General features: G+C 49.2%; 1 protein-coding gene across 1 annotated transcript; it reads right to left on the bottom strand.

Moving 5' to 3' along the window:
- Positions 1–8,957: 8,957 nt before the first annotated feature.
- Positions 8,958–21,120, bottom strand: CLDN1 (claudin 1). Its single transcript, XM_074592552.1, has 4 exons — positions 20,758–21,120; positions 12,410–12,574; positions 11,439–11,523; positions 8,958–11,057 (listed from the first exon to the last, which is right to left on the bottom strand). The coding sequence occupies exons 1-4, from the start codon at positions 20,978–20,980 to the stop codon at positions 10,895–10,897; spliced, it is 636 nt and encodes a 211-aa protein (XP_074448653.1). The 5' UTR covers positions 20,981–21,120; the 3' UTR covers positions 8,958–10,894.
- Positions 21,121–26,083: the final 4,963 nt, after the last annotated feature.

Raw genomic sequence — 26,083 nt, 5'->3', positions numbered from 1 at the left:
GGGCTGGATGGAGCCCAGAGCCTCCCTTCCCCACCTGCCCTGGTCAACCAGAGATAACGTGTGGGAAGCTGATACTGTCCCCACCCCGTTCCTCCAGTCTGTGCCCACAGCAGCCTCCACAAACAGAATTAAATCCACCTGAGAAACATCCACCAGGAAAAAAGAAATCTCAGACATGGAAGAGATTGCACTGTCAAGAGGACTCCAAGGAACACGGGGAGGAAGAGAGCCGGTGCCGAATTACTGGTGTTAGGAACAGACCCATGTGCCACGCTCCTGGGGAGCTTCTCCCATCCCAGGCTGGGCGTTACGGCACATCCAGCAGCGAATGCACCAGTGGCCGCTGCAAAAATATGTGGCCAACTATCCTGAGAAGAAAACCACCGCTACAGACACAGAGCAGAAAAAAGCCTTTCGTAGGAAATCACCTCAATTGCTCTTAAGAGGAAGAGGCACGACTCGGAGTGGAACCTTTCCGACCTCGACTAGCTGCATTGTGAGGTGTTTGGCAGATGAATTCCATGGGGAGAAGAAAGAGTGTTTACTTAGCTTTTATCAGCATTCCTTCTGAACTCCGTTCAGTTCTGCAAAAAAGTAAAAACTCAAATGTCCTGAAAGAATCTCTCATTGGAAGTCATGGATGTTGTAATCACTGCTTTTAGCTCCCATTTGCCCGGGAAATGTGAATCGGAATTACCCATGTCACAGCCGTTCTCTAAATCTCCTCCTGGAAATGCTCACACTGCTTAACTTGCACATCGCCCCCCTGGCAGAAAGGGAGCAGAGCACGCCTTGCACTTCATGTGTCACCTGCAGCTATTCTGTAAGAAATGCTTAACAGACCAAAAGCAGAGATGGGACTGTGGTCAGTTCCCTCTGTGCTTTATTTGTCCTATGATTTCCATAGCTATCCCTTCTTTAAAATCAGTAGGAATGGCCAAGTTGCTTCCCAAAGGGGAGCCCAGGTGCTGTGATTCTAAACACAATACCGCCTGCTTCTCCAGAGCTATTACTGAGCTTCAGTCACGCATGAGCAAGTTGATTTAAGTGTATATATTTGGTTCTGTCCCACCCTTAATACATTATTTATTTTTTCAAGCTCTGAGCTGTTTGCGCAGCACCTGGCCCAGCCGAACTGCGGCCGCTGCTCAGAGGGGCTGGGGAACGGTATCGTTTACATGATACTGAAAGAATCGGGGTTAGCAGCGCACCGATGCCAGTTCGCATGCAGAGTCTATCACCGCCCCTTTCACACAGCAGGGATTTCATTATCCAGGTGAATAATAGGAGGAAAGGGAGGGCTAACTGCTGAAAGCCAGGACAGAGGTAAGCAAGTTTGCCAATATGAGGAGGGAGTAAGCTGGCTTAGAGCGGGTACTTAACAAATCAGCTCGAATCCCCTCCAAACCCCTTGTGTTTTTGGGTCCAAGCAGACAAAGCAATGCAATCCTTCAAGTGTCCTCAATGTTGACACACACTGCTGAGCTCTGTGTCTGCCAAGATAAAAAGAGGCAGCCTCCACTAGTCCATTATTCAGTGCTAGACAACTTGATTATGATGGAAAGAAACTACACTTTTGCAATATTGACATTGTGATCTATGGTAACAAACAAGTTATAAAAGGCTTGTCACATTTGGAACTACTGCTATGGCTGTACTTAATGTTTTTAACTCAGTCTGAAACACCTGATCCGTCTTCTTTGGAAAAACATTCGTGTAAAGCGCGATTCTAAAAGAGCAGTTTTCATCTGCTCCTAACTTTGGTCATGATGTCATCACCTTTCAAAGCTGGCCTGAGCCTGGTTCTGGGGAAAAATTGTGAGGAAATTCCTATTAAAGCATGGTCCTGTGGTGATAAGAGCTGCTCTGCGTCAGGACTAATTCATGCATGCAAGGAAAGCTTGGTCATTTCTCTGCAGATAAAACACCAGACAGAGTCCTACTTATTTTGTGTTCCAGTTTCTGAGAAATTCTGCAGAAAGCCTGGGAGCTTTGCTGGCCTGCCATGCCCCGGGATCACCGGTGCCACAAGCCTGGTCCTACCCCACTGCTCCGCTTTTCTCCCCTGCCTCTGAGCTGAAGGGTCTCAGCCCCGCTCCCTGCCTTCTGCTTGTCTGACCATCCATGTGACAAACCTGGCAGAGAAATAGTTGCTCAGTGTGCTCCAGAGATGGCAAAAAGAAGGAGGCAAGAGCTCACAGCTGGTGAAGATGGAGCAAGGGATACCTCCCCCGTTCCAAGGCAGCTCCAGGACAAAGCGGTCCATCTTTATCCTCTGCCTGCACCCGGAGCCAAATAACTCCTCACAGCTGGTCATTCCCAAACCAACACACAACACATGGACCTCCCTGAGCGCGTGGTGGATTTGCGGAGGAGGAGAAGGAAGGTTAGAGCACCAGCACAGACAACAGGAGACTCAAGTTCAAAGCCTCATAGATCCGTAGGCACTTCCCTCGATTTCAGAGATTTAAGGTTCAGGGCTATAGTTTGCCTGCTGCCCATCTGTAAGCGGCGCGAACATGCTGTCCTAACCCACCAAGCTGCTCTGGGGATGATGAAGGCTTTAGGTGTGCAGGTAAAATTGTAAAGAGCCATGTAAGTCCTGGGGAGATAAATACCCACTCCGGAGTTGGCTTGAATTTCAGACAAGTACTTTCTCTATCTGCAGGGCTTAGTCCTGCAGAATTACCCTGAAACGTGAAACAGGCAGCCTGGAGCAGTCCCATGAGCTCAAGTGCTGCATAGGTGTAAGTAATTATTAATGACAAATCTGCTAGGCAAATGGGGAGCTGTGTTGGAGCCATCACAATGTTGTATCCCAAAGTAGGACCAGATCACAGAGCAGTAATTATTTGCTCTTGGTGCAAGTCTGTCCAGGGTCCATGCAGGGTATATCACCCTGGCACCCCAGCCTGTGCCTTGAGATCATTCGTGTTATTTCTGTTATCGTCGTTGGTATTAACAACAATATCCTCACTATTATTGTCTGGATTCCAAAAGCAGCAGTTAGGGGAAAGGTTGTAGATGGGGGATGGAGCTTTGTTTTTTGACGCTGTCATGAGTGGTTTGGGGCCAGTTCCAAAGCTTTAAGGGAAATACCGCTTGATCCAGTGCTAACTCTTTGAGTCTAATAAACCTGGCCTATAGCTCTTAATGAAGGGCCAGCATTACTGCAGCAGATGCTGGGCTGGCACATCCAAATTGGCTCTGGAGGGTTCAGGAGGCCGCTCCCACCTCGTGGAAGCCCCCACAGTTCAGCCCCAGCCGAGCTGCTGCCCCGTTATTTTCAGAAGGACGGTCCAGCCGCAGCCCAGCGCGGTGTTGTTTTTCATGTCGACGGAACATACCGCAGCTCCAATGTGAGCGAACACGTTAACATCAACAGAGCCTTTTCCCCAAGCTAAACATATTACGGCATCAGCAAATTACAGGGCACTGTAAATCAGACTCCCTCTTGAGCAGGCTCTTCTTGCTGGGCCGAGGCCACATCCCTCCCTTGGGCAAGGCAGCGGCAGAGGGTTTCGTTACTCCTCGGTCTCCCCTGCCCCTTGCACAGGGCTGTAAGCTTGGGCACGGGCGCATTTCTGCTCCTAGAGCATCCATCCCACGCATACTCCCCAAATGACGCTTTTGTCATGTTACACCAAGACAATGACCAGTAAGCCTCCATAAAAGAGACAACCCGTAGGTCTGGGTCAGTGGTAGAGCATTTTCACTGATTTAAAAAAAAACAAAACAACAAAACAAAGCACAAAAACGCACATAGGAAAGGACTGCCTTCCCCTTGCTGTCCCCAGTTTCTGAGCACCTGCAGTGAAGAAAAGTCTGAACCTGCTTTGGCAGGGGGGTTGGACTAGATGATCTCCAAAGGTCCCTTCCAACCCCTACAATTCTGGGATTCTGTGAAAAAACTCCACAGAGCACTTGCTTTGAAATCCTGGAGTCAGGTAAACAACCAGACCTGGCTCACTGACAGATGCGTTTTGGCCGGTGTGTTTTTTTTACCAGACCTTTTCTAGAGAGCTGCAAAGCGTTGAGAAATGCTAGTGCAGGTCTGGGAAAAACAATAATTAAAATGAACCATTGAGCTCTTTTCGCTGGAAAAACAACAAATGCAGCCCACGCTGTCCCATCCCCCGTACTGCAGCTGGCAGCTTTGCTCACAGGAGTAACCCAGGGCCACCGGCTCCAGCTCGGGTCGCGTGTGGCAGAGCTCTGCCAGCTCCGGCCAAGGCTGTGCCACGCACACCTCAGTGCAGCCACCCCTCCAGGAGCTGCATTTAGGAAGAAAGGCCCTAAAAAAAGCAGCAAAAGAGGCGCGCGCACACAGGTAAATGATTATTTACAGCTGCTGCATGGGGAGCGTTACACAAGGGGAGGGTGGAGCGCGTTCCACCGCCCTTCCACAGCTTGTGGGCAGAAAAGCCTATCACCGCCGTGGTGTTTCTACTCCCCCAAGATGGAGCTAATGCTGTTTACCTTGTAATAAGAATGCTATTTCTTGCCTTTTTTTTTTTTTTTTTTTTTCCCTTGGCTGAGCTTGTTTTCATGGTTCCCCTGCTGCTCTCCTGCTGGGGGAGCTGGCTCTGAAGGCAGCCAGGAGTGCCGGGCTGGGAGTACCAGCATCCCATCCCTCCCACCTGCTGAATGTTGCTGTGTGGTTCCCAAATTAAAAATCAAAGCCCTTGCCTGCAGCAGGAGGAGAATCCGAGGCAGGAGAGAGCACTAGTACTAGCACTGAGCAGCTCTCACATAGCTGGGTCTTTCCAAGGATCCGGGGAAGCTCAGCAGTAGATAGTCCACGTTGTTCTTCCCTCCCTGCCTTCTGCAAGATAGAGTCCCTCTCACCTGGTTTGTTTTTTTTTTTCATTTTCATTAATAGCCACCTGCAAACTATAGGTCATTGGCAAAGCCTGTCTTTGTACCTCTTAGTCCTGGGGATCCTTGGTGGGAATGCAGATGGAGGCCCTTAACTCTGATGAGATGGTTTGTTCTCAGCTCTGATGTGAAAATGCAGTTCTTTTCTCATGTCAGTCACATCCTTCACCTTCCCGGACTAGAGTCAGTGATGTACTTTTTGCAGGTATGGTACTTCGTGATGAGGTAGGTGAAGTACAAAAATATCATGGTAAGAACAGGACTTGTGCAATGTCCTGGACAGAATGTGCCACCAGCTCACCTAACCCAGCCCGGCTGTGCCTGTCAGGAACAGTCTGGTACGGTCAGATGGACCTGGTGATGCAAGGACTTTGGAAAAATCCTTCCTCAAGGAAGAGGACCTGGACAACTGTACAAAAGAAAGGGAGCAGAGCTGGGTTTCGGAGCAAGGCAAAAACCAAACCCACAAAAATACCTAAATATGGGAAACTTAATGTCAAAATTCAGGTTTCTGACACAAAACCTGCTCCTGGGCCTGGCTGATGAACCAGACAGGAGTGGAGGGCAGTTTATGTGCCTCAGAGGCAGATGGTTGCCCAACGCTTGCCCCCCAGCCCAGGCAGGAGCCACCACCCAGTGGCTGCTTGCAGGACCTTGTGGCAACAAAGCAGAAGCACCCACAGGTTCCCATGGCCAGGGGCTCCTGGTGTCTCCAGCAGGTCTCTGTAGGAAATGTAGACCCTAGAAACACCAAGTCCCTGGCGCAGTATGCTAGGAATCCAGGCAGGGCTTTTCTGGAAAAGCTGTAGGAGTTGGGATGTTTTCCAATCGAGCACATGAGGCTCAACAAAGGAGTGTTTTTCCCTTTCTGCTCAGTGATGCAGATGCCATTGCGTGCAGGACTTCTGCGGGAACTGCAGACAGGGTCAAAAGCAACGTGCTATAGAAGAGCAAGCTCCTTGTCACAGCTGGGCTTCTAGAAGAAGGGAAATGGCAACCAGGCAAATTAAGGAGCCAGTGGGATTGGAGGAATGAAGAGTCTAATAAATAGGGATAATGAGGAAATCCTTGCAATGCTGTTTGTGTTGCAATCAAAGCGCCAGTTTGGAAAGTCCAGGTCAGTTGTCTAGTTGGATACAGAATCTTGGCTGAAACATGTGGTTGTTGTGAGTCTGTGGTTGGTGGGGTAAACTGAGGCACCCTCGGAAAAATGAGTGCACCTGGACCAGGTCTATGATGAGCAATCCCATCTCTGCTCTGTGGCACCAGTCATCTCCACTGCCGGGGGTGGGTGCTAAAGTGGTGGGCAAACAACATCATGGGGGAGATATCCTGATGGCATACACGTGCACATGGGTGCTACTTACTGGCAGGGCTGTTTGGCCATGTGAGAGGTCTTACATTGCAAGATTTGACTGCAGCCCTGCCACAGTGCAAAGAGCTGACTCTGCGGGATGCCTCTTCAGGCAGACACAGGTATAAGACCCTGGAAGAAGATGCTGCTACTGTCGGCATCTTTTAGACGTCCTTTGTGAAAACACTGAGGCAATTTTACATCACTGTCAGCTCACTGGCTGCCCTGGAGTTATTCCATATGTCTCCATGCTCAGGACAAAGGCTCGAGCTCTTTCAGCCTAGCTACTGATCTAAATTTGTAAATCTGCTAGATTTGAGCATCTTCAGGCAGCTACTGGCATTTCTGGGGTTTGCTTTTAAGCGGAAGGGCCATGTTAACTTCTTTCCCTCCATAATGCCATTATTTCTGCTTCTGTCTTATAAGGATTCTGAGCTTGTATGAATATTTCACAAACATTTCTTATCACCAGCTGTCACCAGCTCTATGGGTTATTTCTGGGATCTCCATTGTCAGAGAGTCCTCAGTGCTTTAATACACTATATATATATGTGCTCAGAGCAGTACAGAAAACAAAGGCAGATTTATTATAAGCTCATGTGTAAATCAGAAGCTGAATCTGATAAAGGCATTAGCACACAGTTTCTTAAAACTATCGAGTTGGAGAAGCCAAGAAATCCAACAGTCTGATGCTATTCCAAAAACTTCTTGAGCTCTTTTACTTCTTTGAAATATGTAAGCAATATAAACGAGCATGTAATTCCCGCTGACAGTGAAGTTCCCTGCACAGTATACACAGCTCTGGCACCATGTGAATAATAAATATGGTATGGAAGAAGATGCCAAGAAGCAGTCAACGTTCCCATTGTCTGTACAGACGAATGCCATCATTCCTTTGCAAGATGGCTTTAGCAGCAGGAATGTCAATCACATGCAAGGATTGAAATCCAGCGGGAAACTCTCCTCCAACTTTCACGTTACTCCTTTTCTATGAAACCTACAGCAGAGATGGCCAAAGGGTTGTAGAAAATACATCCAAGAGGAATTGCATGATTGCGCATGAAAGGCAGGAGAAAAGGGTTGGGAAGCTCCCTCCCGAGCAGGGTGAAGGAAGGGAGAGATGTCCTAACTGGGCCAGGGGTCATCTCTTGGGACTTCAGCCCTCCAAGTTCCTGTCCCCATCCTTGGATAGCGAGAGGAGCAGCTGCCCCCCTGTCACCACTGGACTGGAGTTAGGATCATAAGCCATATGAGATTGTATTTACACTCAAACTTCACCCTTGGCTTTCCAGCCTGCCTGCTGGCAATCCACAAGCCCTATCCAAATGAAAGTTTAGCTGTAAATTTTGTCAAATTAAAAATACAGCAAACAAAACAAGCTAGCCTCTGGCTGCTTCCTCTGTGACAGCCTCACACACAGATCCGTGTCTCCCACAGTCGTCTATTTTTGCCAGCAGCTAAGAAGTCCCACTGACCACTTTATAGGTGGGATTGCTTTCCTTCCCTGTTCTTCTGCCCAGGACCTTACTGCTGCCCAGGAAACTTCAGAGTAGAACTTGAAAAAGTCCTTGGAGAGGGAGCGAGCATGAAAACATGGGAAAAAATTAATCTCAATGGAAATCCTTGACTAATTGACAGGTTGGAGTAAGAATGACCATAGACCCCAAACTATGCCAGGCAACCAGTCTGCTCCAGGCACTGCAAGCTCACTCAGCCAGCCACATGCCTGGCTGTTTTGCTCTGCCAGCTTTACAAGGCCTAATTAGCTCTATTCATTTTGTTTGTAATTACAAAAGCAAACAGCCCTTGGAGAGAGAGGAGGGGGGAATACAGGAGGCAGCTCCTTGACTAAGCTTAAGAAAATGTTTTAAATAAAGTTTGCCTCTCATCAGATGTACTTGAAAATACGAAAGGGATGAACACAAGAGCTCTGGGTGAATGGAAAAAGGTTTCCAGGACAGGCAGAAGCAAGGGGGATGGAGCCTTGCTACCCTGGGGATGCATCAGCACAGGCTAGAAGAGACCATCCCTAGCTGGAACCATTCTCTACCTGGCCTGCAAAAGTGTACACCTGACTGGTTGTCCTCATTGTGACAGCTGGGAAGAAGTACAATACCCTCCCAAAGAGGCTTTAGAGGGAGATGGATCCTCTCTTCATGATCCTGTTAACCAAGAAGTGTCAAGGAATTGCACACAAGAGTTTAAGAGACACACATAGATCAGCAGGTCTCTTCCTGCTCTGGAGGCAGAGTTTCTCATGCAGATAGCCGCCGCCTGCACGTACCCTACCCCGGATAAAGCTACAGAGAGCAAAGCACTGCTGGAACATCGAGCATCTCTCCTGGGAGGGCCTTGGCTCCACACCCCATCCCTTCCCCATTCCTGCAGCTCCCACTCCCCTGTAAGGGAGCCATCTGCCTTCCCCCTGCCCCTTCCTGCTCCACCCAGGGCGCAGCCTGCCTTGCTGAGGAGCAGACCTTCTGGTTCCTGGGCTGCAATCGTAGCAGATTACTGGGTGAGTTTCTGCCAGAGGCCACAACTGCCTGACTCATTGCAGAAGATCTGTCCCCACCTATGTCTGCTGTAGATACACACAGCTAAACAAGCTCCATACTGGCTGGCAGGCAGGCTCCCAAAAAAGCCCAAGCCCTCCCCCCCCACTTCCCTTCCATGCACACTATCCAAGTTCTGCTCAAAAATAAGAAATGAAGTAATGCAATCTGAGTTTTCCTTAAAAAAGTCCATTTATTGAAATTGTTTAAACACTTTATACAAGTTCCCAATGTAAGCATCTGCTCCCTGGCTCGGCATTAATGCAAATACAAAAGCACAGACTTCAGCAGCTCTTTAATGTGACCTGAGCTTCCACCTCCTAAGACAAGGTCTCACGAGGCAGCTGCTGTGCACAGGCCATTCCCCATGGAGAAGTGGAAGCCACGTGACCCAGCTCCAAGCGCAGGCCAACATCAACTCAAGCCTGAAGCAAATGCTCCAGTTGGTTTCTTTTAGTAACTTTGAATTATGTTGCAGAGTCAGGTCAAACAGAGGTACACAGCTTACACAAACCACCACGGTCATGGCTGTACATCGCTCAGCCCCAGAGGCTCTCCCTGTCTACAGAAGGAAATCAAGAAGTCTGATGCCTCTGAACACATACGCAATTATAAAGCCTGGTCAGAAGCAACCAGTTTCCTTCTGCAGAAAGAGCCAGGTGGAGCTTTGGAGAACTGGTATCATCCTTCTAGGAATTATGAGACTTAACTCCAGACAGCCTCAGCCAGTGTTAGTCAAACACCAAGTGACTGACTGGGTGTTTCAGAGGAAGGGGTGGGAACATTTGATGAGCTGCATTTATTTTATTTTTTTTTTTAAGATACAACTTAGTATTCAAGGATGGCTTTATCTTTAAAATGCTAGTTTCATCCTCTTTGGTGAGCTTGGATTAAAAGAAAATGCCACAACCTTTGGGTCAGTTTCCTTGGAATTTGCCTTCATATCATCACTGAAAGTGTTTACAAGAAATAAAAGACAGGATCAAATGGCAGCGTGTGAGGTATCCTTGGGGAAACATCAGGGAGCGGCAGTGCATTCAGTTTGGTTTAACACATTTAGCTGCATAAGGCAAACTGAGATCAGTAACTAAGCCCACATGAGAAAGACTCAAGGAAAGAGGAGAGTGTTTGTTAAAAAGTGGCCTGTAACACACGCAGGGGGATGAAGCGTCAAGCTCAGTTAGGTACTGTAGTGGAAACATGGAGAAACAATCACTGGCAGCGACTCGGTGTCTACGGAACAGCAGCAACAGCCCCACCAGAGACACCCAGTGAAAACAGAAGGCAATCGTTTTTCCTTTAGCTCTCCCCTGGCACCAGGGAAGCCCGCAGCTGCTTTTTGACCTCTGCAGTCACGATTTATGCAGCCTTTTGCTCAGACACAATCAACTTATAAGATCTTGTCAAAACAATGATGACAGTTAAGCCAAGCCACCTTACACTGCATTTTCTGTTGGCCAACGGCATGTGCATGGACAGTTATGGATTTCAGTTTGTTAAGTCACAGCAGTTTAATTGTGTCTGACCCTTTGCCATGCCAACCTGCACAGAAAGGAGGGTGCTGAAGATGACACCAAGAAGACATTACAAGAGCATTTTAGATCTCTTCAAAAACATTCCTACATGTAAAGTCTTTTCCCTAAAAATTATGTTTCCCCTTAAGCTATTGGTTTCATCACTTTATATATAATATATGTTCCTTTAATTTCTACACACACCACACTGGGCTCTAACTTAATGGGATATGGGACTGAATTGTTACCATCTTTTTTTTAAAAAAAAAACAACTAAAAAGCACCAACATCCATCTAAAAAAAAAAAAACAGTATCATTTTTCCCTTTTACTCCCAAATACTAAACTTAACCCAAGCTTGGAGGTTTCATCTTTCCAGTGGCAATACCTATGAACCTAGGCTAGCCTTCCTCCATGGGCTGGGAGAGAAAGGAGAAGTTACGTCCAGTAGCAAAGAGGATTATAAAAATATACACATTTTTGGGAGAAGAGGAAGGCAGAACCTAGAGTCTGAACTCTGCTCAGGACAGTGGCATTGTAGTGTCCTCTCCAAAATGCTTCCACTACCAGTGCTGGTGGCTCCTCTTCTTTGGTTCATTATACATAATCCTTCCCTGTGGAGGGGGCATTTTTGGGATAGCCTCGGGTGGGTGGATAGGAAGTTTCTCTCCGTGGACAGGAGCAGCAGAGGAAGGCCCCCCCCAGAATGGCCAGAGAAGCAGCCGCCCAGCCTATGAAGAGAGCTGACCCAAATTCAAATCTGCAAGACAAAGAAGAAAGAAAATGAACACTACAGATGACCCTCAACGCCCAGAGCTTTGTACACTGGGTTAGTCCAACCTTTCGGCTCACTGCAGCAGGGCCGAGCTCTCTGCAAACCAGGCCACAAGCATTTAGTGGCGGAAAGTCTGAGAATTCACATCATTTAGGTCTCTGGCAGTGATGATGCCTTAAAACAAAGCCAAGACTTACGAGCCACATGGATGATGAGATCTGGTCCTAATGCTCTTCCTGCAGTTTGGAGCCAACCCAACTAGCTCAGGAAATTCCCTTCTTTGTTTTGAGCCACTGCTACTCAAAGCTAAGCCCTGTGAGCAACTGTCATGCTATACTATAGCATTATACCAAATGGGTCAGTTACCTGGTGTTGACTGGGGTGAAAGGATCATAAAAGGCCCGAGCCACTCTGTTGCCGTACCACGACGTGGCCACCAGTGCTGCCAAACCTGCATATGAAGGGAACAGTGTCATGACTTAAGAAAAAACAATTAACAAAATCACTGCAAAAATAAGTGTGTAGCAGAACCAGCATCTGGAGTGATGCTGAGCTGCTGCTACCCTGGGAACTTCTAAGCAGTTACTTAGTGCTGGTCGGGAGAGAATTAAGAAATGATGATCAGAGGGCTGGAGCACCTCTGCTATGAGGACAGGCTGAGAGAGTTGGGGTTGTTCAGGCTGGAGAAGAGAAGGCTTTGGGGAGACCTTAGAGCCCCTTCCAGTGCCTAGAGGGGGCCTACAGGAAGGATGGGGAGGGACTCTTGATCAGGGAGTGTTATGATAGGACACGGGGTAATGGCCTCAAGTCTATCAAATCTACCCTCAAGAGGGTAGATTTAGATTGGATATCAGGAAAAAATTCTTTACTGTAAGGGTACTGAGGCACTGGAGCACGTTGCCCAGGGAACATGTCAATGCCCCATCCCTGGAAGTGTTCAAGGCCAGGCTGGATGAGGCTTTAAGCAGCCTGGTCTAGTAGGTGTCCCTGCCCATGGCACGAGGGGTGGAACTAGATGATCTTCAAGGTACCTTCCAACCCAAAACATTCTGTGATTCTATGAAAGGCAGAACTGCTGACAGACTTTCATGGATCAAACTCAGCTCTGCCAAGAGACTGAAGGCATGCAGTCCATATAGAAAGCATAATGCTAGTGCCAAGAGACCTATTGGATGCCTCTGATAGCTAGCAGCTACTATGCCAAAGTCCACTAAGGAATTCCTAGCCCAAAATGCTCTTGGAGCAATGACCCTCCCCATCCTCTCACATCCTATGCAGGATAAATCCCATTTAGGAAATGGCACAGTTAGCATTAAGCCCATCTGTATGTTACCAACCTGCAATGATGAAGATCACCCCACCAAAGACAGCCATCCGCATCTTCTTCACCTGGTCATCTTCCATGCACTTCATGCATTTCATGCCGGTCACAGCAACAAACACAGCAACAAGGCCCAGGAGTATGGCAGCCACCATCAAAGCCCGAGTGGCCTGCAGACTGCCTACAAGACATTAGGATTTGAGTTACCACAAAGAAAACTCAAGATACAAATAGAAATTCAAATTACTGGGCTCAGTAATTACATTTCAAAATACTCTTACACGGGATACAAACAAGGGATACAAACAAGCAAACGTTCCTTTTTGGCTTTAAGCTCCCAGAGACTGCCATGAATCAGGATCAGAGGACACTCAGCCTAAATGCATGGCAAACAAGGGCATGCAGCTTTTTGCAGGAAATGACCTGGGAATTGCCCTCAGACATCTTTTGTTCCCTGATCGTTTGAATCCCAATTGGAAGGGCATATCTGTTTATCAAAAGAAGTATTCAGATTTAGGCTCTACCTTGACAAAGCATTTAGGCACATGTTTTCATATGAATAGTGACATACATATGAATAGTCCCACAGCAGAGAGCAAGGCCCCTTTGTTGCTCAACACCTCCAAAACCTGTTTTTTACATGAATACATCAGTGGCAATTTAGATAATTTTTGTGCTAAATCCTCATTTTGGCTCCCAGAGGGTACAAAAAGAACAATTACAACAGAAACAGGATTTTCCCAGCCAAGGGAAAAATAGGTTGTTTTTTCTACCTTAAATATTTAGCTTATTGGACTCAAAGATATTCAAATATTTTAATATTTTAAGAGCCTCTTGTGCTTTTGAAGAATTGGAGCACGGGGTGATGCCTCCCATAGGCCAGGGTTGCATCCGCCTGAGTTCCCAGCAGACAGGCTCAATGTATATTATCCAAGATTTGTTTTTATATTGGCACATCTGAAGGCATAGACACACGAGCTACTGAATTCAGATTTTCTTGATACCAAAGGAGAAAAGCAACATCATTACTGAAAATTAAGTCATTACTGAAAAAAACCTCAGGTGACAAAACACCTGAAGAGCAGTGAAATAAGAGCCTGAGCTTTATTTTATTGCCTGGCAAATCAGGTTTGTTTGAACAGCATGGATTTTAATATACAGTCCTGTTAAGATGTGGGAACAAATGGGGCTGGTTAATCACAGGAACAAGCTCCCAGGAGCATGCTGTAACCAAGGCAAAAGCATCCCCTGACACACAGGTTATCTAGCAGCCACACACGTATGGTTTTAGCAAAAAGTATCACCAGAATCTGTTCCCAAGTCTGGAGCTCACCCCTCAGAAAGCACACTGACTGAATTCTGCTAGAGCTCTGCAAAGCACTTCAAGCTTGGACAACTACAAGATTGAAACCTACAGCCGAGCACCTGCAAACTCATCAGTCAGCACTCGGCACTGGTATGGTGAACCCATCGGAGCCTCTGCCGTAGCAACGGGCTCTTTGGCTGGATGGAGAGACAGACAGGAGTTGAAATGGGACACTGGCCAGGAGGTCGCAGGGCCACACACCTGTCCTCTGCAGCTTCTTTACTACACTTTCCCCCATGGCACTGCTCCTGCAGGAAATTCTCGTGACCTACACCAGCAGCGGGCTATGGGGCTCCAGTTCTGCTTTAGAACAGATCTGGAACTGCCTCCACACACACAGCCTTATTGTTCTATAAATAGATTATGAAACCAGTTAAAAGCAATACAATAGAAACCGTAATATTCAGAGCAATAGGAAGTGACACACTTTTGTAAGAGGAGGCTTGGCTTTCTTGGGAAAAATCCCACAGTCATCTTGGCTAAATGTCATGTCTCCCTTCCTTTAAAGGGGAAGGGTGACAGCTCCGCAGCACCCAGGTGTTAATCAAAACCCATCTGTTGCATTGAATGCAGAAACCCACTTACAAAATCATTTATCACTTTAAGATAATCACAACAGCAGTATCCAAGCACCTTTAATGTATTTATCTCCAGTGTCACAGATTACACCAAACATATTTTCTAGCTTACAGGAGTGATGCCAATATTCAGAAAGACTTCAGCTGACAGGTTACCACCCAGACGACCAATTCAGCTGCTGCGCATTTAAAGCTAAACTCCAGGCAGCAGCTCTGGCCATGCGTTCAATGGCCTGGGAAAGGAAATTTTCTGCAGAGGTACCAAATCCATTTCATCAACTCTACAGTAAGTTGGGCTTAGTCTTGCTACAGAAGCAGCACTTTACAGGAGAGGGTTTTGAAAGAGTTCTTCCATGAAGCTGGAAATAGGGAGCGTTATAGCTCAAACAACTAGAAAACTAGTTATGTAAGGGTGGGAAGAGACCTCTCACCTTCAAACACAGTAAGTACTAAGGGACAAACACAGGGAGATGCTTGAAAAAGTTTATATGAACTCAGAAGATCTAGCTGTGAAAGCTGCTAAAATCTCAAGATGTACAAGTATTAAGTGGATGCACACCACAACAGCTTTGCAGAAGCAGCCAAACAAAAAGCATCATTGTGAGCATCTCCCAGGGCCACACGTTTTCAGCATCCCAATGTCCTCACCCCTCCTTTATCCATGGCTCCATGGCATAAGAGGACAGAGGCATTTCAGAAACTTGCAGCAGGACAGAAAAACAGGTTGGAGCATTTGCAGAACAGACTGTCCCTTTATACCAAGAAGTTTTAATGTGACATGAGCGTATTGGCCAACCATGCTCCCCTCCGCCCAGCCTGGCCGCTCTGGGCTCATAGCACACGCTGGGAGACAGGGCTTTTGTCTTCCTACCACTTTTGCAATGTGTGCAGTGCATTGACTGCAGTTAATCATCATACAAGCTATGAATTATTATGTACACATTAACAACCACATTGTCAATGGAAGACGCACATCCAGTGGCTGAGAAAGCTAGTTTAATATTGGTTCTGTTGTTCACATGGGCCTTTCCAGGTGCTTTAAAAAAAAAATCCCAAGTGATACAAGTACAACATTGCCTTAACCTGCTAAACAGGACTGGCTACTGACAAGCAGAAGTACTCTACAGCAATTTAACTTTACAGCTTTTATCGTATTAGAGAGAAACAGGATTTCCCCCACACTCCTTGCCGCTGCAACTGTCTCCCCAACAGGAACAGGGCTCGTAGCCTCTCATGCGAATACACCACAGCTGCTGGGAAGCCCAGGCAGTCTCAGGAGCCCTTGGGGGGAAAAAAACCCCAAACAAACAGTCCTGTACAAGGCAAGACAAACTGGCCTGGCACCCAAAACCAGCTGTCAGGTGTCAACAGTATTTTGTCAATATAAACCACTATTGACTCGGAAGCCAAACCTTTTTATTGCTGGTTAGCAACAAGAGACCTTGTCTGAATAGCCTATACCAAGAGAGCAGCAAGTACTGAAGCTGCCTTAAAGCTACCAAGAATGGTTAATAACAAATGTGAATCTGCAAGCCATGAAATACTGTGTTAATTCCACAAAACTTACTTAGCAGCTCACACCTGCTTCACATCACAAAACCCACTTTTTCTTAAAACACACCAACAAACAGCTCTAACTTATTGTTAGTGAGTTTGGACACAAACTACACAATGCAGCTTATCTGAAGCCTATGTAAGACTTTCCTTCCCACAACTATCATTACCTGACACAGAAGTAATTGCTGGCAACTGCTTAGTTATAAAAAGAGGGCTTTGACAGCATATGTTTGAGGTTATTTTTCTGTCATCGCATTTCCTTATTTATTCTGTTTATATCATCTACATTATAGAAAAGCTGTTGGGAAAGTGCCATGGGATTTTTGTAATGCCTGTTTGTAATGCAAAATTGCTGTAATGGCTCTGTGTGCAGATTTTTTTCTGATAGGGATGCTCATTGACTGCCTTGTTTGTATTTAAACTGCGGACTTGTTCCTTCCTTCCCATGGGCCTCCATACAACCAAGTGATGACAGAATACAGGTGAAACAGATGCTGCGCAGCTCTCTCTAATCTCTGCAAGGGAAGTTCCCCAGGAGTTATAAGCACCCCTGTAGTGTAGGAAACATGTTACACTGTCCCCCTTCAAGAAAAATCAGCAGCTCTCAAAGCCTTCACACTGGGGTTTTGTGAAAGCTGAATCTCCTTGAAGGAGCAGAACCTGAGATCCTGCTGTTCTGCCCTGACAGCATGTGAAAGTTACTTTTGTGCAGCAGGCAAGGGAATGAAGATCTGAGCAAGCACTAACAGCTTCAGAGGTAGCCAGCAAACACCTCTCCCACTTTGCAGTCTCTCTGGCTGGAGACAAAAGCCTGCTAATGGCTTGGAGGCATTCAGACCCCTTACCAGCCCCTCCAAAGACCCCACACGCCCACCACCATCAGATATTCCAGTCTGGACTCCTCCCCACAAGTCTAGAAGACTGCACAGAGCCTTCAAAGCACCTCCCCACAAGTCTAGAAGACCGCACAGAGGAGTCTGGGCAGCACGTAGACTCAGACAGGGTCTGAGGCCAAAATGGGGAGGCTGGGAAGTCTTCACTGCATGTCCAGTGCAAAAGAGGCAAGTTTAGTAGGTGACAGTGGCCTTGTACTCTGCCTACCCCAAAGTAAATAAGGTTCAATGCCCTCCCGCAGTCAGTCACTCAACAGGGAAAGCTTGGCGGTGAGACAGGCAACACGCAGTACCACCAGTTCCAGGTTCCTGGTCAGAGGAGACCTGGGCAGCCTGTTTTCCCACAAAGCCTGGAAATTTTCTCACCAAGAGATTTAGTAACACATAGTAACGCTAGCTACTAAAGCTGCTTAGAAGCTGCTTGTAGAGCAATAAAGCCAGGTGATTGCAACAGACTCCCATCCCCTCTTGCAGACACACAACACGGCACCGCACAGGAACAGCCTCGGTGGCATTCCAAGTAACCCTCTACCTTCTCAAAGCAATGCACAAGTGAGACTGTTTTATCACTCGATCATGATTTTTCATGAGGAAGGAACAGGCATTGAGAAACACGGGAGCAAATTAACCCTTAACCCACATGAAAGCACAGATACCAGCAGGTTCTACCTGCTTACTCCAGACCTATTTGGACACATTTGTACCTCGTGCTACAGCTTTGTCCCTCCCTGGGCCACCCTCCCAACTCCCCTACCATCACGACAGAGCAGCAGTAACCTGAGCATGAACCCTTCCTTCCCCCCACTCATCCCCTTCCCCAGCTCCTGGAACAGGCTCAGCCAGGGTAGTAAAGATGTAGGAGGGAAGATTTCACATTTCAGTGATGCTGTTTGACCCAGAGGGCATCCAAACCCTTGTTTATTTTCTGGGCTAGGGCACAAAGGCTCATTGAGGATGTACTAGGTTTGGTGATGAAGTGCTAGATGAGTCTCAGCTTGTCTCAAGCACAGAATCTCTTCCAGCAAAACCAAACAGGGCAATGAGTATCTTCAGCTAAAACAGCCTAGACAGGACCTAGAACAACCCCTGCTCTGAGCAGGAGAGCGCAGTTAGATGGATCGGAAAGCTTCCAGAGAAAGGTACCAGAAGCCCTTCTCCCACCTGTCTGAGACCATCCCCCTGAGACCCCGGAGGAGCACAAAGCTCAGCTAAGCTCCATGGACGATGCTGGAGTGCTACAAGAACAATGCTGAGGCTGTGCAACAAAGCCTTGTTGCAAGGGTGGCTTTTGTTGCCTCTATGTCTGCATGTGTCCACGCACTGCTTTTCACGTAAGCCAGCAAAACGCAGCCTTTTATTGCCTGAATAGGAGCACTGACATAAGCCCTCAGCTGAACGCAGCTGCGGGAGAAGTGCCAGCATGGGTACACTCCAGCAGTGTGGCCACACGGGAAGCTGGAGGCCCCTCAGTTGGCCAACGGTGCTTATCAACTTGTGCCAACCCCGTCCCTGACATGCAGCATCAGTCCAAGCAGCCAAACACTGACACATCTAGGGGAACGGCAAGAGCTACCAGATACAAGCTTGCTGGCAAAGCGTTCCAGCATTCCCACAGCCACGGATTACTGTAGGTGCAAGGAGGCTCAGTCCTTTCTATGGGAACAAAGTAATTACAGATCTGAGCCTCTCCCATCAGTGCATGAGGCTCTGACATGTGGCTCACAGCATTCGGGGCATGTGACGCTCTGGCAGGAAAACATGGCCAGGCAGAAGTTTCTCTGCCCACATAGCTCTACCACCTTCACCATGCCATAAATGAATGCAGTCAGGGAGCTCCTTACTGCGCAGCTGCACCTGTCCCAGGGTGTGGCTGTTGAATTGGGTGTAAATGGGTGTTTTTCACACCTCCACCCAAATCGGCCCAAGCCTATGTGGCTTTAAGGCTTTGAAGGGAGACCAGGGGGGGAAAACAGCAGATAAGGTGTATGTCCCCAAGCATGATCTGCATTCAAGCCGGGAGGGCACAACCTAAGCAAGCCGGAGTACAAAAGAATAAGGAGTCCTTTAGCCAGCTCTCATTGACTTTCCCAGTGAGGAAAACAGCCCCCGCGATTTCCATATTTCTTGGGCTTCCTAGGAATTTTCAGGCAAGCGTGCCCTGCAGGGCCAGGGGCTCTGTAAGAGGACAGAAGGCTCAGCCCGGTCCCTGGCACCTCACACCTCCCTCCCCCGTAGCCCTGGAAGAGAAAAGCCCTTATTGTTTGCAGGACAAAGGTGAAGGGAGAAGCTGGTTTTCAGCTCTCAGCCATGAATGGGGCAGGTCTGGAGGTCCTCGGGCAGGTTTTTAGGAGTCTGTTCAAGCCAAGGCTCCGCATCTTGATTCTGCAGGCAGGTCTCATTTACAGCACAATGGGCTGCAGCCACACAGCCCCCGAGGCAAGTTTACCTTTCGCAACTCATCCAGGGGGTGGCTGGAGATTCCTCAGCCCTGCTGGCATCTTCGCCCCCCACCCCCAGTGCGAGATAAGAGGCTTGAAGCTGAGCTTATACATAATTACTACACAAACCACCCCGGACTGTGTGCTCAGCCCAGCCCTGATTACCTACAGCCCTGCACCCTCTTAGTGCTAAGTGGGTGCACCGCACTCCTGAAGGGAGTAATTTGCACCTCTGCCAGCTGCAGGACCCAGGGGTGTTCGGGGCAAGGGAGTGATTGATGTGGGCTAGCAATGAAGGTGGGGCCCGGGGTGTCCGGCTTCACTAGGTGACACACAGGAAGGGGTTGGTGGCAAGCTAACTTGGGGATACTCCCCATGGTCCCCGGTTTACGTGAAACTGCCAGCCCATTCCTTTGGGAAAGAGAAGGTGACCAAGACGGTAATTATTATTTTATTAATTAGGGAGGGAAAGGAATGAAGGTGTTGCAGGACACTACTGGACTCGGGATGAGGGGAGGGATATTGAGAAAGGATGATTTTAACCCCTTTCGGTGTCAGCAAAAGTTACACGCTCCAGCGCTGTAGAACCAGCGCTCCTCCAGCTCGGTGTGACCATCCCGAGTGACACCCCAGCAAGCCAGGCTGCAGTGCCTGCATGCATGAGATGGCTTCGCCGTCCCAGGACAAGATAAGAGACCTAGACATTACCTTGAGATACTGGTCTGCCTAAAAAACTACAGGCAGCGCTACCTGGGCTAGAGTCCAGCTCACCTGCCAGCCCTTTGCCTAAAAGGCCCCAAGGGTGTAGCAGCGACTTTCCCAGAGAACAAAAGACCAAAACAGTCAAACGCAGAAAGAAAAGGCTCCGTGCTGGAAAAGACCGCTCCAGCACCGCCGATGAACTGGGCTCCTGCTGAGCCGTGCCCAAACGAAGGCGGTCCCTGTCTCAACTTCTACAGCCAAAAGTTCTTGTTCGCAATCGCGCCGCTTTCCCGAACACACGTGGAGGATCTGACCCTTCCCCTCCCGGGACAGTTTTTTAGGGGGACCTGGCAGAGTGCCCCCCGCCCGGGGAGGCCGTACCGCTGCGGGATGCGCTGCAGCGGGCGCCACAGAGCCCCGTCCGCCCCGAAGGGGGGAGAGTCACCCTCAGCCCCGGTGGGGAGCGCCGCCGGGAGAACCCCAACAGACACCCATCTGAGCCCCGACGGGACGATCGGTCCCCGAGCCCTGCACCTTCAATCCCAACGGACGGGCGGCTTAACTCTAACGGGACAGAGACCTTGAGATCCGACGGCACCGGCAACCCCAGCGGGACAGGCACTGCGGGGGGAACAGGACTGGCACCCCTAGCCCCAGCACTTCAGCCCGACCCCCGACACGACCGGCACGGGGGTAATGACCCTACGGGACCGGTACCCTCAGCTCCGATCAGAGGCACTGGGGCGGAGGGGACGATCCCGCCGGGACGGACACCCCCTGCCACAACTAGACGAGCACCGCAACACACGCACCCCCCAGCCCCGACTTACTTTCCAGCTTGAGCAGCGAGTCGTACACCTTGCACTGGATCTGCCCCGTGCTCTGCATGGCGCACGACATCCACAGCCCCTCGTAGAGCGCTTGGGCCGTGACGATGTTGTCCCCCGCGTAGGATGCCATCTTCCACTGGGGCATGGCGGTGCTGATGATGATGCCGATCCAGCCCAGGAAGGCCAGCACGAAGCCCAAGAGTTGCAGCCCCCCGCTGGCCATGTCTGCGCGGAGCCGGGCCGGGGAGGGGAGGGGGGCAGGGGGAGCGCAGGGAAGCGGCTGCTCCGCGCCGGCGGAGTGTCGCTGCGAGGAAAAACGAGAGACTGCGCCCGGCTCCGCGCACCGCACTGCCGCCCGCGCGCCGCCCCGCGCAGCTTTTTAAAGCCGCGCAAAAGGCGCCCCCTGGCGGCCCTGCCCCCCCGCCCCGCCCCGCCCCGCCCCGCGGGGCTTTCCGCGGTGGGAAGCGGCCCCTCGCCCCCCGCCCCCGCGGTGGAGCCGCCCTGGCTGCTGCCTCCCTGAAGCGCAGCATCGCGGGGGATGTCGACACCCCCCGGGGTGAGGGTAGCAGCAAAATGCCCCTCCACCCTTCCCGGGGCGTGACCCCCTCCTTCAAGGTTTCGCCCCGACCCACATCCCCTGGGGCCACCCTGCCCCTCACCGCCTCTGGAGAAACGGGTGGTGGGACCGTCCCATCTGTCCCCCACGGGGCGTGCCAGGGGATGCTTTGGCACCCTTGGAGGTTTTGGCACCTCCAAAGGGTGCCCTGGTTGTGCTCGCGGGTCTCCCCTCCCCCCACTTCTAGAGCTGGGGGCCCTGAGAGCATGAACCCACACTCACCTTCCTTGGGTCTTGCTACCTGTTGCTGTGCTTCAACAGCCGGAGCTATAAACTTCCCTTTTCGGTGAAGACACCTTCCCTGAGCCACCACATCGGATGGGAAAGATGGAGATGGGTCTGGGCCAGTACCACCGGTCTTGCTGGTGGTGGCTGTGTGACCCACCTTTCCAGCCCGCCCCAGTGCCACCACTGCAAGGCAAGGGCAGAGGAGCATTTCCCACACTGTAGACTCACTGCCCAGCTCCCCGCACATGCGGGAATAAGCTGCTGCAGAGGAAGCAATAGAAAAATCATGGAAATTATCAGTACTATGATTTTAAAGGGCTTTCAAGGAGGCAGCTGAGCAAACACTCATCATCCGTGTACAAATGCTGCCAGAACCCTAAATCCAAACTTTTGAATCTACCATTTTAATAAGGATGATGTGCTGTACATCTTTTCATTACTGCGTCTCTCTTAAAGGAGAAATTTCGATTTTTGAATGCTTCAGAGATTTACTAAGGTTAATTGAACATGGGGATTACAGACCAGGAAGGAGTGTCCTTTCTTTGGCGTGTATTTGTCCAGTTACTATAGTTTCCCTTTCTCCTACGTGAATATTTGAATATTGACAGATCCGGACTCAGAACAGGTGGAGTGAGGAAATAGTGTCTCCTTCAGAGGGCCCGGGGAGCCCAAGGCATGGTCTGGGTGGTGTCACCTGCCTTCACCACGGCCTGGATGGAGGGGACGTTCAGCCTGGCCCTGCTGTAATCCCAGGCTCTGAGATAAACAGGTGATAATTACTGATAAACGTCCTGCTGGAGGTAGGGATGGGGCTGTATTGTTTTGACACTGTGGTTTTGCTGCATTCTGATGACTTCGGAGATTTTGCTGGAGCTGCTTCCTGAGATTTGCAAATAGACAAACAAACAGACGCGTGATTACCTGACCAGTCCTGTGCAATGCCGGGGGAGGCGGGGGGGTCAAAGGGGAGAAAAGCAACTGCAATCTCACCACACCGGGCAGAGACAAAGCAGGGCTGGTTTGCTCTGAAAACACTTGCAGCTGCCAGTCCCCAACGTCCGGCCAACAGCGCCGGTGTGACGAAATCCACCCTAGTTACCTGGTAGCAAACTTTTCCAGTCGTGTCCTTTTCCGCTCGTGGAGGAATTAGGTGGCTGTGAATCTCCAGCTGAAGAAATGGTGTGTTTTCCTGGGTCTCTGCGGACCCCGGTTTTATAGCTCTGGGAGTGAAGAAGAGGAAAGCAGCAACGTTTTCTTTGGCAATGCAGAGATAACAAAGTAGATGAATGTCTCCGCGTATTCATCAAGAACACTGCTACAGGGAGTAGGGAAGCCAGGATGGTGCCGGCTGTTGGAGCTGGTCCCTGGAGGAACGATTCCTTGCCTGATGAAGAGTCAGGGTAGAAACCCACGTGAACCTGAGGAGAGCAGGGTTAGGAGTGTCTGGATTTGATCATTGATGTCTGGGTAGTCATATCAGTCTGATAATGTCCGTCTGCAAAGGAATATGCAGTCTTCCCAGGTGTTTTAGGGTGCTGAAGTGACTCACCCCTCTCCTGACCCTCCTGCCACCCCCCAGACAGATCAGGTAGCTCCTCACTGACTCCTGCGATGTGAGGTCAGCTCTGGACAGGCATACGAGTTTCAAAGACACCTTTAGCAGGTTTAGATCCTTTGGCTACAGGCTCCGAGCAGCCAGGAGAGGGAACAGAGCTGGTTTGTGTGGGAAGGACTTGGACTTTCTACTGAACCTTCTAGGAAAGTACAGGGAGGAGTCCTGGGTGGCAACCATCCAAACGCACTTGCACTGGAAGGGACATCAAGAGTGGTCTTGAGGAGACACACGTAGCAGGCATGTGCTGTATGATATAGCACTCTGACCGTGCTGCTGGCTCTTGGAAGGACTGCAATCCGTGCCCACCCTGTACTTGGGAAAAGCTGGCCTTAGTGTGTGTCCTGGTGGCACCTTTGAGCCAATTTGTGCCAAATCCATCAGTAGTGTGAATCTGACTGCTTGGACATACAGTAGGACACCATGTGTCCTCAGTTTCTTCCCCTTCCAGAAGGCCACGGAGTTTAGACTGAAGACAGCCTTATTCTGTGAGGGATGCTGTGGGACTACAGTCTACAGCTGCCTGGAGATGGGTGCTGTGCTCCTGAGGGGCTGTATAGCTGTCCCATTGCTCCTCTGTCCCTGATGGGTGCCGTACTGGGCAGTGTTACTGGGTGAATGCATGACAGAGTGGCCTTGGGTCAGACAAAGACGATGAAGGGCAATGCTCAGATACGCTCATGTCCCCTTGGACCTCCCACGGTCCACGTAGGCTGCAGCACAGGCTCTTCCCTGTGCCTTTGTGCACACTTTCTAGGCACAAGTTCAATGCGTGCATCTTGCTTTGAGGAAGTGAGAGCTTGGAGTCAAGTCGCTCGTGTCTCTGTGACCATTGAACACCCCTGACAACCCGTATAAACACCTTGTGCACAGAGTCCCACCTTCGTGAACACCCAATTTATACTTTGCTTTCCAGGGACAGTTTGAAGTTGATACTTCTACTCATGTTTCACGAAAGATTTCAAAACCCAGCAACTCTTTCTGTGGACATCACGAGGAATTTACAGAGCAAGATAAACACTGAAACTCTGCTTTTCCCCTTCACCACTCATCGGTGTTCTCAGTGCTCTGGAATTTGCAGCATCCCTAAGAGCACAGTCTCCTCTTCTGGACTTCCTTCCTTTCTTTGAGACGTTATTTCTTTTCTTTGAGACTCTTATTTCTTTTCTTTAGATGATTTTCTGCACTGGTTCAACAGTCAAAATAAATCCTCTTTTTACTCAATAATCACAGCCTTTCCTCCTCTGCCTGAGATTTTTTTTTTCACTGGAAGTCACAAAGAGTTTTCACTCTATTTTCACCTATTTTTTCTACCTGACTTTTGGGGAAATACCATTCCTTCAGGTCATTTATCTCGGCTGAAAGACCTGGGTTTATCCAAAATGTTGCAATCTCCCTTGTATTGTCTAGGCTAAAGGTGCTCCAGTACTGACAGTCCTTAGTGACTGGCCTGTTCTTAAGTAAACACGTGAGTCTTCGTTTTTTGCCCATTACAAAAGCAAGATCAAGTGAGAAGAGGCATGTCTGTAGGCAGCTACTGACATCAAACTGGGATGTTTTAGTCTGCAGGGAGACAGACTCCTCTAATTGTTCATAGAGATTGTCCTCATGTGCAACAGTCCTTGCTGCACTGAGCAAATGCTTAACACCTTGGTCACGTCACTCCTTTGGGTGTTGTTAGTCAGACCGGCAGCCTCACCCCCCTACTCAGCAGAGAGTTGTGCTCTGTGGGTAGTAAACGATACCTGTTTCCTTTTCTGGCAAAAACAAGCTTTAACACTTGCCAGGACTTGCAGGTGAGCAGCCTGGTTTCCTCTTCTCTCAGGTGTTTCTCGGGCAAGGTCTCACTGTGTTTGGAAAGCACAGGGTCGCGTATGATCCTCTGCCCTGGTGTTCCCTAAAGCTGGCCCGAATTCATCCTTGAGCTAAGGGGCCCAGGCTGCCCCGAATTCATCCTTGAGCTAAAACTAATGTCTTAGGGAGAATTATCTCATTCTGATTATATGTTTTTATCAGTATGGGCAGGTGCGCAGAGCAGGCACAGCCGCATGATCCTGGTTTCAGAGAGAAAACACAAGCACCACATCTGCACCAGAAAATGGGAATGGCCAGACAACATCAACCCAGCCAGCTGTTTCTGGTGGCAGCCAGTTGTAGAGCCAGGGAATAACATAAGCACATAGCGACACTACCCCAAAATGTGTTACAGCCCACTCTGATCCATGTCCGAATATATCCTGAACCGGTGCCAGTACTTTTAAATTTGCTCACTTGATTTTTCCTCCATGAATTTGGTTGGTTGTTTTTTGAAACTTCTGGCACCTGCAGCATCCTGCAGCAAGGAGTTTTTGCAGGTTTACTCTGCGTTTCACGGGAAAGTACAACATCTACTTTCTATTGAACCCTATGACTTGCCGTTTCATTTGATGTCCCCACGGTTCTGGGGAAAAAGGTCAAACTGGTGGGACCACCTGCATTTAGCTCTGGTTTACATTGTCTCGAAAAACTTTAAAATGACTTTGCTTTTTATCCACAGGCTGTTTTTTCTTCTCTCTCTCCCATTTACTCCCCCATCCATCCAGGAGAAACAACCCTGCTGAACCTTAGCTCCAAGCGCTGTTTTTCAGGCAGCGCCCAGATGTCTTTGCCCAGATGTCAGGAGGATCTAAGACGGCTGCAAATCTTCCCTGGGATTAGTCAGGATTGTGTCCAACCCAGTCTGCAGTGAGGGGCAGACGTTGTGTTTGACCATGGTAGCAGCTGAAGCAGCCAAAGATCACAGCTTGCAGGGCTGCAGAGCACAGCAGCACAAAGAAACCTTAACCCTTCATCAGCTGCTCATAGTGCAGGACAAAGTTTTGTCCATTCGG

Source organism: Larus michahellis, chromosome 6 (assembly GCF_964199755.1).
Source record: "Larus michahellis chromosome 6, bLarMic1.1, whole genome shotgun sequence".
NCBI lineage: Eukaryota > Metazoa > Chordata > Aves > Charadriiformes > Laridae > Larus > Larus michahellis.
The sequence above is the reverse complement of the archived record's forward strand: the minus strand, read 5'-3'. Positions and strand labels throughout refer to the sequence as shown.